Source organism: Podarcis tiliguerta, assembly GCF_965153285.1.
Source record: "Podarcis tiliguerta genome assembly, chromosome: 5".
Classification (NCBI taxonomy): domain Eukaryota; kingdom Metazoa; phylum Chordata; class Lepidosauria; order Squamata; family Lacertidae; genus Podarcis; species Podarcis tiliguerta.
Genome location: NC_139538.1, coordinates 33,438,030 through 33,449,480, shown reverse-complemented (window position 1 = coordinate 33,449,480; position 11,451 = coordinate 33,438,030). Strand labels below are relative to the sequence as shown.

Sequence of the window (11,451 nt, the reverse complement as noted above, 5' to 3'; positions counted from 1 at the left end):
AAGGGAATATAAACCCATCTTTTCAGGCAGTCGAGTCCTTTACAAAGGTTTGGAGTCGTACCATAGAATCATACGAGTTGGAATAGACCACAAGGGCCTTCGAGTCCAACCCCCTGCCAAGCAGGAAACACCATCAGAGCACTCCTGACATATGGTTGTCAAGCCTCTGCTTAAAGACCTCCAAAGAAGGAGACTCCACCACACTCCTTGGCAGCAAATTCCACTGTCAAACAGCTCTTACTGTCAGGAAGTTCTTCCTAATGTTTAGGTGGAATCTTCTTTCTTGTAGTTTGGATCCATTGCTCCGTGTCCGCTTCTCTGGAGCAGCAGAAAACAACCTTTCTCCCTCCTCTATGTGACATCCTTTTATATATTTGAACATGGCTATCATATCACCCCTTAACCTCCTCTTCTCCAGGCTAAACATGCCCAGCTCCCTTAGCCGTTCCTCATAAGGCATCGTTTCCAAGCCTTTGACCATTTTGGTTGCCCTCCTCTGGACACGTTCCAGTTTGTCAGTGTCCTTCTTGAACTGTGGTGCCCAGAACTGGACACAGTACTCCAGGTGAGGTCTGACCAGAGCAGAATACAGTGGCACTATTACTTCCCTTGATCTAGATGCTATACTCCTATTGATGCAGCCCAGAATTGCATTGGCTTTTTTAGCTGCCGTGTCGCACTGTTGGCTCATGTCAAGTTTGTGGTCAACCAAGACTCCTAGATTCTTTTCACATGTACTGCTCTCAAGCCAGGTGTCACCCATCTTTTATTTGTGCCTCTCCTTTTTTTTGCCCAAGTGCAATACTTTACATTTCTCCCTGTTAAAGTTCATCTTGTTTGTTTTGGCCCAGTTCTCTAATCTGCCAAGGTCGTTTTGAAGTGTGATCCTGTCCTCTGGGGTGTTAGCCACCCCTCCCAGTTTGGTGTCATCTGCAAATTTGATCAGGATGCCCTTGAGTCCATCCAAGTCGTTGATAAAGATGTTGAATAAGACCGGGCCCAAGACAGAACCCAAAGAATAGTATTTGTGTCATAAGAAACTGGATCATAGCATGAAGTAGCTTCCAGTTCATGTGCAATGCCATTCTGTATTAGAAGCAAAATTCACTGTGTTTTACTCTGAGGTGCTGCTGTGGGTAAAAACCACAGTGCCTAGGGCTTGCCAATCAGAAGGTCAGCGTGGTTCGAATCCCCGCGGCGGGGTGAGCTCCTGTCGTTCGGTCCCAGCTCCTGCCTACCTAGCAGTTCAAAAGCACCCCTAAGTGCAAGTAGATAAATAGGGACCGCTTTCTAGCGGGAAGGTAAACGGCGTTTCCGTGTGATGCGCTGGTGCTGGCTCGCCAGAGCAGCTTCGTCACGCTGGCCATGTGACCCAGAAGTGTTTCCGGACAGCGCTGGCCCCCGGCCTCTTAAGTGAGATGGGTGCACAACCCTAGAGTCGGACACGACTGGCCCGTACGGGCAGGGGTACCTTTACCTTTAAGTACATACTACAACCTTAAGCAGCAATAGCATATAGGCATTAACTTTTTTGTTCAAGTCATTAAACATGGTAGCGTATTAAAGCTAGATCTTATGTCCCTGCTATGCAAAACCTGCAACCGAAACATTTTGACTGGTTGCAGGGGTAATTGTGATAAGTAACAATGGCAGCCTGTGTGTTTGTCTTTATTGTTGGGAATCCAAAGACTTTTATTAAGATTCATTATAATAGAAAATGCTGCTAAATTTGAAGAATGGGTGCTATTTTATATTTGCACGTTCATTCAAAATTGCAATGCTCTCAATGTTAAGTTTACAATTAAGCTTGGGTTGCATTTTTTACAACATTTGAATACTTTTGTAGCCTCCAGTTAGTATGAATAGAGCTTGCTTGTATTTATCCCTTGTCCTGTAAAAATGAGCTTTAACGTTTGCAATTATTTGAACAATGGGTAGGAATGAATGAGCCTGCGGCCACGGAATACTTAACAGCCTTGAACCATAAAACAGATTTTGGGTTGGATGCAATGCCGTATGAGATGTGGGTATATGATACGGGATGGCCAAAGGTTTATGGAATGCATATGCCAGCACCTTATTTCTGTATGCATTAGCTATTATTGCTTTATTGCTGAGATAGTGTCAGGGTTGACCTGTGAGTGGGTAATTTTCTGTTGGATTGAGAAATAGCCTCTCCCATTCTCAGGGCCAGGAAGGTCTCAGCAGCCATCTGCGGTCTTGAAGACATTGAAGGAGGACCCTTCTATTTCAGCAGCTGAATTCTAGAGATTTTGGTCACTTGGGCCCTGGAATGACCCTGGGGTGGCAGGTACTAACCATCAATGGAGTTGTTAAGGTCATACATCTTATTTTGCAGACAAACTTCCAGATTTGGGGCTTTTCAGCCCACATAAGCTTAATTGGATAACAATGACTTGATTCCTTGTATCAATAAGAGTGCAGCATCAGAACAACTGCAAGAGCTTAAGGTTTCTATGAGTGCTATGTGGCAAAGGTATTGTGAAGAGCCCAGTTTGAGTTTTCAAAGGTGTTGTCAAATGGGAGTGGTCTAATTTCAAAGTATTAACTTGCCTCCTTTTAGCCATAAAGCAAATAAATTGGAAATGTGGAGTGGAGGAAAAATGCTAATAAAAAGGATTGTTCCAAAAGAGACAGCAGTTGAAAAGTTAAAATCAGTATGTTAGAAGAGGAAAATGAATAAAGTAGAAGAAATGATAGTCAACCAGCATAATGGGAATTGATTTCAGCATAATTATTGGAAAGGCCAATTGAACTTAGTTGTTAAGGAAGTAGTAGGTCTACAAAAGAGAGATAGAAGCAATTCCAACACTAAAGCCAAGTTAACCTGTGCATGACCATTGCTGTCTCATTTCTTGATCATTCTGATTATGAATGAGCTGCCTCTGCAAATGAAAATTCTATCCCATATTTGTTCTGTGAAAGCTCATTTTAATCAAATGATGAAAGTGGTTTTCTGAGGTTACCTGCAGCTAAGGATTGTTGAAGTATGGCTAATAAAGCAATTAAAAACCAGGAGATGACTGAGTATGTAGAACAGCTATCGAGAATATCTTGAAAGTATCCTCATGAACACAAACAGCTGAGAGAAATTTAGTATCTAATGAGTTTTAATTAAAGGCTATAAACGATTCAGAAGGCAGTGTCCCTAGTATTTAGTAGAAGCAACTACTGTGTTGAGCAGAAAATCCTGCTCACTAGTAAGATAGGACTAACAGCATTTTCACAAACCATTTATGTACAAGTTGACACTATACATCTTGATGGGTCTAGTAAAGTTAAATGTACTTCATTTTGAGTTTGGATTTTCATAGGTGATCAAGAAGAAATAATATCACTGGTGCTGTTTTTGCTATAGGCATATGCGCAGCCTGTTTGTCCATCAATTCATATTTTAAAACGTATTAAGTGACATACATTAAGATGTTAAATTCTTACTATTTTCAATTCTGACATTGCCTTATGATGAATATTCAATCCACATATGTACTGGATGATTCTGCCATAGTCTGCCCTCTTGTACTATACAGCGTGGGGAAAACAGCAGATGACTCATAACGTGCAAGTTTCCTGGAACTGAAGGTCATGTTTTATAAATGACTTTAATGATTGCTCAAAGTAAATTAGAAACTTTCTTACTCAGAAGTAAAACTCACAACTATATTTTGATTTCATCTTCAACGAAACTGTTGTAGAATGAGCAGACTAATCTCATTCGCACCAAATACACTGACATCTCATTCTGTAAATGTGGCAGTAAGCTGGGGAAGGTTATAAAAAACATGGTCGTGCATATCATTCACTTTCTTAAAATCAAATGTGGCCCTTCTTTGGGAGTTCTAAAATAGTTATCCCAGTTGTGGGCTGGTTTTCAAAAGAAGTATGCAAACAATGCACTACAGATCTAGCCCTATTCCGTAGGGTGCCAAGAATCAGTTTTGAACCACGTCCAGTAGTTAACCTGCAAGTGTAAAAGAGTAGCACTCTATACTGCATGCTTTCTTCTTTTCCAGCAGTTCATTAGCTAATTATTTACAACAATAGGTTAAGTGGCGATGCCGCTGTTTCAGTTCAGTGCAATATAAAAATCAATGTCAAAGCCTGGGTTATGCTACAGTATATGCTACAGTACGGTGTCTCTCGAGTGGTTTCAAATAAACATAATCCTATTCCCTAATCATGGCCAAATTGAGAAGCTTGTCACGCAGGTTGCTAAATAAAGCCAGTTATGACTTATAAATACCATTTCCTCTGCTACAGGTTTACCACATAGTAAAAAGTGGAGCGTCGTATGCAAATACCTTTAAAAACTACGTCAGAAGGCTGAGAAGTTCAAATAATGAGAGTTGAGAACGTTAGCTGGAGTTGACAGAATAGAGCTGCAGCTTTTTGCAAATGATGGCACCAGCTAATTAAGTAGTGTGCAGGCACATGTTTGTTTTAAGAACCTCGATAAGAGGAAGCTAGTATTTGCATTTGGGATCTGGTGTTTATTCTGCTCCAGGAAAGGCTCTGTAAAGAAGGACCTACTGTTGATTCACTGAATAACATCCAGTGTTCTGGCTGGTTTTATGGAGAGTGAGTTTGGGGGTAAGTTCTATGAGCTTTAAGTACTGATCACATCTAGGATTTTAAATTTGCAATGCTTTATCTCCAGTTTGGCTAATAATCTGTCTAGATCCAGCAAGCCATCTCATGTAGTCCTCAATACTGGATATGGCAGGCCCTGGAAAATACTTGTGCAACTAAGGGACGCAGGTGGTGCTGTGGTCTAAACCACTGAGCCTCTTGGGCTTGCCGATTGGAAGGTCGGCAGTTCAAATCTGTACGACTGGGTGAGCTCCCATTGCTCTGTCCTTGCTTCTGCCAACCTAGCAGTTTGAAAGCATGCCAGTGCAAGCAAATAAATAGGTACCACTGTGGCGGGAAGTTAAACGGCATTTCCGTGCACTCTGGCACTCGTCATGGTGTCCCGTTGCTCCAGAAGCGGTTCAGTCATGCTGGCCACATGACCCGGAAAGCTGTTTGTGGACAAATGCTGGCTCCCTCAGCCTGAAGCAAGATGAGTGCCGCACCCCATAGTCACCTTTGAGTGGACTTAGCCAAACAGGGGTCCTTTAACTATCATACTTGTGCAACTCTATGTGTTTGTGTGCATAGCATAGCATACTTGAAGGTGCATTTCTTCCTCTGCCTGAGTACAAAATGTGCTTTGTGTGTGTATCGGAAGCTGCATATACAGCCATAATCAGATGGCTGACACTATCAGCTTTGAGAGTGATGCCCATCTGTTTGTAAGGTGGGGAGTGAGGCAGTGTACACACCATTTAAAGCACATAGCTTCCCTCAAAGAATCTGGGGAACTGTAGTTTGTTTAAGGATGATGGGAGCTGTAGCTCTGTGAGGGGTAAATAACGTTCTCAGGATTCTTTGTGGGAAGTCGTGTGTTTTAAATGTATGGTGTATGGGCAGCCTGAACCTAGCCATCCCATTCCACCATCCTGACTGACTTGAGCTGGTGGAACTAACAAAGATGATCTCAGTTGTAGTAGGCATTAAGACCATGGTTACTGGTGGTCACCTGTGCCTGGTTAAAAAGGTAAAGGTAAAGGGACCCCTGACCGTTAGATCCAGTCGCGGACGACTCTGGGGTTGCAGCGCTCATCTCGCTTTATTGGCCGAGGGAGCCGGCGTACAGCTTCCGGGTCATGTGGCCAGCATGACTAAGCCGCTTCTGGCGAACCACAGCAGAGCACGGAAACGCTGCTTACCTTCCTGCTGGAGCAGTACCTATTTATCTACTTGCACTGCGGGCTTTCGAACTGCTAGGTTGGCAGGAGCAGGGACCGTGCAACGGGAGCTCACCCCGTTGTGGGGATTCGAACCGCTGACCTTCTGATCAGCAAGCCCTAGGCTCTGTGGTTTAACCCACAGTGCCACCTGCATCCCTTTGCTCTGCCTAGTTACTCCTGCATAAATCCTCTTCAAGGAAATGACACCCGCCCATTACCAGAAAGAGCAGTGTTTTGCACTTTCCTTTTCATGTCTTAACTGAAAAATGCTTTCCTGTCTTGTTTTGGGTTGCATTATGGAATCACAGAACTGTGGAATTGGAAGGAACCACAAGAATAATCTAGTCCAACCTCCTGTAATGCAGGAATCTTTTGCCCAACGTGGGAATGAAACCCACAACCCTGAGATTAAGTGTCTCATGCTCAACCATGTGAGCCATGTTAGCTGGTTGTTATGTAATCTCATCTCGGCAGCAAAGAATACATTCAATTTATACCTTTTCTGTTGTATAGCTTTTAGGACTACATAGCGTGTTCACTTAATACCATAATTTTATTTACTTTTATTACATAAGACAGTTGAATGGTGCCTTGTACGCTTCCTTCCAGCAACTCCTGCAGCGAGGCTGGTGCCAAACATATGGCTCTGCTTCCCTTTGGACCACATCTGCAAGGCTGAGAAGGAGGCCTTGTCATCTGGGCAGCCTAGGACCTCCATACACCCTGCCCAGGATTGCGCCCTGAGGAGGTCACTTTGATGTTGCTAATGCAGCAGTTTGACTTCACCCCTGGAGGTGCACTCAGTTGTCTCTTGAGACAGACAGATGCAAATGACACTTTACTTTTGCGCTTAATATTAAGCATGTTGTAGAAAGTATAAAAACATAAAAGTCTATTCAAAGAACCTGTATAAGAACATGAAGAGAGCCCTGCTGGATTAGACTAAGGATCCATCATATTCAGCAGCTTTTTCCCAACAGTTGGGAATCAGACCCATATGAACTCTGATTCATCACTACTAGTAGTCAATGCCTGCCCTGTCCTCCATAAATTTGTATCATGCCTGTTTATATCCATCTAAGTTAGTTGCTGGCACCGTGTTTCGTGGTAACAAGTCCAAAACAGACCAATTTTATAAGAATTAGATAGGAATAATTATTTTATGTAATTTAATGCACATTCCACTTTCCCCTGCCTCCGAGCAGCAAATGTAAAAGCAACAGATTTTCAAACCAAGAACAACAGCAGAAAGCAAAAAATGCGAAGAGCAACGCCAATAATTAATACACTGGCACCCTTAGGGAGCAACGGCAGGCTATAAATTTATTTAATTACTGTATTTAATTAAATAAGCAAACAGCAACAGAATCAACTGAATAATTTCAGTTGCCAGAAGAACACCATTGGAGGCAAGAGTTTTCCATAGATTGGGGGGGGGGGCACAACAACAACAAAAACCCTGTTATATCTGTCACAAATCTTGCCTCAGAAGGAGATAGACACACAAGAAGGATGCAGTACCAAAGCTTAAAGGATGAGCAGATTTACATATGAGGAGACAGTCCTTCAAGTAGTTTTGCATTGAACTGTATAGGGTTTTATAGGTACTTATTATGTAAGTCAGCCTTTGCCAGCAGAATCATTGGCTCAGGCTGACCAGAGTTGGAATTCACCTGGAGGGCACCAGTTTGGTGACGGAAGTCAAATATTAATGGAATATTATTGGAATATTAATGGCCTTTCTCCATCATGAAAGTCAAGGCAGCTTACAGGGGATTCTCAATGAGTCTCGCAACAAGGCGCTAGTTAAAGAGTCTGCCACGGCTTCTTTTGAAGAAAACAATAATACTTAGCTAAAGTGGTTTTGAAACACAGCTCAAGGTCACATCCTTGTTCAGCAGGAAATTAAAAAAAAAAAACCACCAAGCACCGTATTCCACAACACACTTCAAGGTCACATTTCAGCTCCTAAACCATAACAAAAATAGAATAAAATTCTAGCAGCCAGGTTCCAAGGGAACATAACACACGCAGAGCACCCTCATACAACGATGAGCTTAAAATGTGAAATGGCGGATGCTGAGAACACTGACAAAAATGCCACAACCTTCTTGGCACCTATAGCTGAGAGTGTAATAGTTTGCCTCTTTTTTCATGAATCACCATTCATGAGCTAAGATGAAATTGGGGAACATAAGTACTAACCCCTCCCCCACAGAAACAGAATATGTTTTATATAGTTATATTGCAAACAAAAAATAAGAGAAGAATAGCCCAGTTCTTGCCTGTTTTGGTTATAGATCTCATAGATCTCATTTCTTTCCTGTTTTGGTTATAGATCTCATAGATCTCATTTATTTCCTGTTTTGGTTATAGATCTAAAACTTACAGCTGGTAGTTTCAACGAGATGTCAGGCAGAGAGGAAACCATCTCTGCGTTGCTTTTGCTGTTGTTGCGTCTTCCTTTTCGTCTTTTTCCGTCTTGTTTTTCTTCCCTTTCTATTCATTTGCTGCCAGTCGCCTTCTTCGAGTTCTGTGACTTCCTCTTCACTGCCTACTTCTCTCAGATGTTTGTCTTCATCTGGTTGCAGTTCCAGTTGAGTTAATTACTATTGTTTTATTTTAGCTTCCAGTTGTATGGAGGAGGCAGCTTTAGCTACTCCTTCATAATTTATTCGGAGTTTGAATGGGTAAACCCATTGGTACCTTCTGCCTGCTTCACTGAGTGCTGTGGCATAAAATTTACGTTCACATCTGCATCGCAGCAGCAGTTCAATGGGAGAATGAAGAACATATACTAATTGACCCAGGTTGATTAGAGAAGTCCTTAACTAGATATGATTTAGTTGATTTTGCAGTAGGACCAATATGAATGCTAAGACTCAAAGCTTTACTGCAGTGCTATCAAACACATTGGTGTCCTATTGCAGGGCCACGCCCAGCCTACATGAGTGGAAGTGGCAAAGGTGGGATTTGACCCTGCTAATGGCTCAGAGAAACCAGGTTGGTCTCCTCCACTACTCCTAAGTGTTCAACCCTTACAGCAACCCTAATATTGTAGGTGAGTATTGTTACCTCCGGGGACGTGGGTGGCGCTGTGGGTTAAACCACAGAGCCTAGGACTTGCCGATCAGATGGTTGGCAGTTCAAATCCCTGTGACGGGGTGAGCTCCCGTTGCTCGGTCCCTGCTCCTGCCAACCTAGCAGTTCGAAAGCACCTCAAGTGCAAGTAGATAAATAGGTACCGCTCTGGCGGGAAGGTAAATGGTGTTTCCGTGCGCTGCTCTGGTTCGCCAGAAGCAGCTTAGTCATGCTGGCCACAGGACCCAGAAGCTGTACGCCGACTCCCTCGGCCAATAAAGCGAGATGAGCGCCGCAACCCCAGAGTCGGTCACGACTGGACCTAATGGTCAGGGGTCCCTTTACCTTTACCTTATTGTTACCTCATGGGAGACTGAAAGAAAATGGATTCCCTGATGGAATGAGCTCATGGTTCAGATGGGTTTTGAATGGGGGTGGGTGGGGGGCACTGACCAATTGACTCGTTCTTTAAACTATCATCCAGTGGCCTACACCTCAGTAGCCTCATTGTCTCTTTTTTGAAGGAAACTGAACTGATGGAGACAAGCAGCCTTCAAGCCAACTGTTCTAGTCAAGGGAACACAAGCCTCCCCATTCCACCTTATGTGGAACGCTTCCAACTTGCTATATACATTCCCACATTCATCCTGGGATTGCTGTTCAACGGAATGGCGATGTGGTTTGCCTGCCGCAAGATCAGGCAATGGACAGAACCCATTATCTACATGGCATCCCTGATGGTTTTTGATACCTTGATGCTCTTTGCTCTTCCCTTTAAGATAATTTCCTATCACAAAAGCGAGTGGGTTCTCGGGGGTGCCTTTTGCTCCTTCCTGGAAAGCTTGTATTTTGTGAACATGTACGGAAGCATCTTAACCTCCACATGCATATGTGTGGATAGATACATTGCTATATTGCACCCATTTGCCGCCAGGACCCTAAGATCTCCCAAGAAAGCAGCCACAACTTGTCTTGTCATCTCAGCTGGGGTGTGGGCAGGAACTGCATATACGTATCAACTTCACCAACATGGAGGCCCCTGCTTCTATGGCTTTTCCGGAAGTATTTGGAAAAACACCATCTTGTTTGCCACCCTGGAAACAGCTTTTCTCATTTGCATGACAGCTATGATCTTCTGCACAGTCCGGATCATTGTATGCCTGCGAAGGAACCAAACGCCTGGTGAGCCCCTCACAAACAGGAGCAAATCCATCAATATTATCACAGCAAACCTGACTACGTTTCTCGTCTGCTTCACCCCTTTGCATGTGGCCCTTGTGTTATATTATCTTGTGAAGAACCAAATACTGGATGATTGCCGGCAGATGATTCGCTCATTTGTTCAGATCAGCCTGTGCTGGGCTAATCTCAACTGCTTCCTGGATGGTTTCTGCTACTATTTCGTCTTAAAGGAGTTTATGAAATTTGCCTCAACCGAGAATACACAAGCAAGTACCATCGACTAAAGTATTCGGCGAGCAGCCATTTTGGATGTGCTGTTGTGAAGCGGAAATTTCTCCCCTTGGAACAATTTTGCTGAAGTGTGCTTAAATTCATGTCATATGATGTTAATTATAAGCTACCTTGATAAAACTGTTTTTTTTTTTTTTAAGTGGCATTTCAGTTCCTAAATAAATAAAACAAACTGTGTGAGAGGGACATCCAGACTTGTGTGCACCAATTAAATCACATTATGTTCAGAATTTCCTGGAAATCAAACCAGGGCTCACAATGAGGACTGTGGTAAGGTAGCAGTTGTCCCCAAACCCATACAGTATTTGAGTTTACAGGCAACTGATTTCTCTATTATTGTACTGGTTTTTGTCATTTAATATTGATATAAATCCATTGGCTGTAATGATGTTACTCCCGTGTTTTTACCAGTAAAACGAATAGCACAGCCAATTCAGGCACAGTTTTCTGCATTTCATCAAGCTTTCTCTTACGTTGCAAAATTGTAATGCTTTGGACAGGAAGATGCATGGTGGGCTTTACGCTTGCAGAACATTTACTTTACTCGGAAATATGATTCAGCAGCTTCCATTCTCTTTTGGTTCACGAGCTTTGGTTTCATAATTACAAGATGGAAAGACTGATGTTAGAGAAGGCCTCTCAGGGAACTCGAAAGTCTGCTCACTGCTTTGTGACATTTTAGTTAGTTGTAATAAAGGTATTGCCCTACTGTTGCTTTACGAGCAGTAGGAACTGTACATCCAGATGGCCATGACATTCAGTGCTGTCTAACTAGGGGGTTCTCAGCTGATGGAATTGCATGAAATTAAGCACTTGTGTTGCAATGCATTCATTCATTGCAACTACCACTTTCCCCCCTCTAAGCTCAAAGCTCCAAAACACCTCCTTCCAGACCATCTCCCTCCACGGTTGGAAAGCAATGAAAATAGTGGTGGCGTGGGAGCTGGGGCGCTCATCCTGTCTCCTCCATGTGCTTAATTAATCCTCTTTGCAAGGCCTGAAGACATGTATAATCTGGGCTCTATTTCAGCCACAACTCACCAGAACTCAGTTCTGGCACATCTCAAGTGGCTACCATTGTCAC

General features: G+C 43.1%; 1 protein-coding gene across 6 annotated transcripts; it reads left to right on the top strand.

Moving 5' to 3' along the window:
* Nucleotides 1-4,259: 4,259 nt before the first annotated feature.
* On the top strand, nt 4,260-10,553 carry LOC310678662 (G-protein coupled receptor 55-like). 6 transcript variants are annotated; one of them, XM_083442942.1, is made up of 3 exons: nt 4,260-4,448; nt 8,744-8,816; nt 9,419-10,553. In XM_083442942.1, the coding sequence occupies exons 2-3, from the start codon at nt 8,799-8,801 to the stop codon at nt 10,358-10,360; spliced, it is 960 nt and encodes a 319-aa protein (XP_083299068.1). In that variant the 5' UTR covers nt 4,260-4,448; nt 8,744-8,798; the 3' UTR covers nt 10,361-10,553. The 6 variants fall into 6 exon arrangements, with proteins under 6 accessions (XP_083299068.1, XP_083299067.1, XP_083299069.1 ...); XM_083442941.1 differs by having other exon boundaries at nt 4,260-4,611; XM_083442940.1 differs by lacking the exon at nt 4,260-4,448 and adding an exon at nt 5,993-6,244.
* Nucleotides 10,554-11,451: the final 898 nt, after the last annotated feature.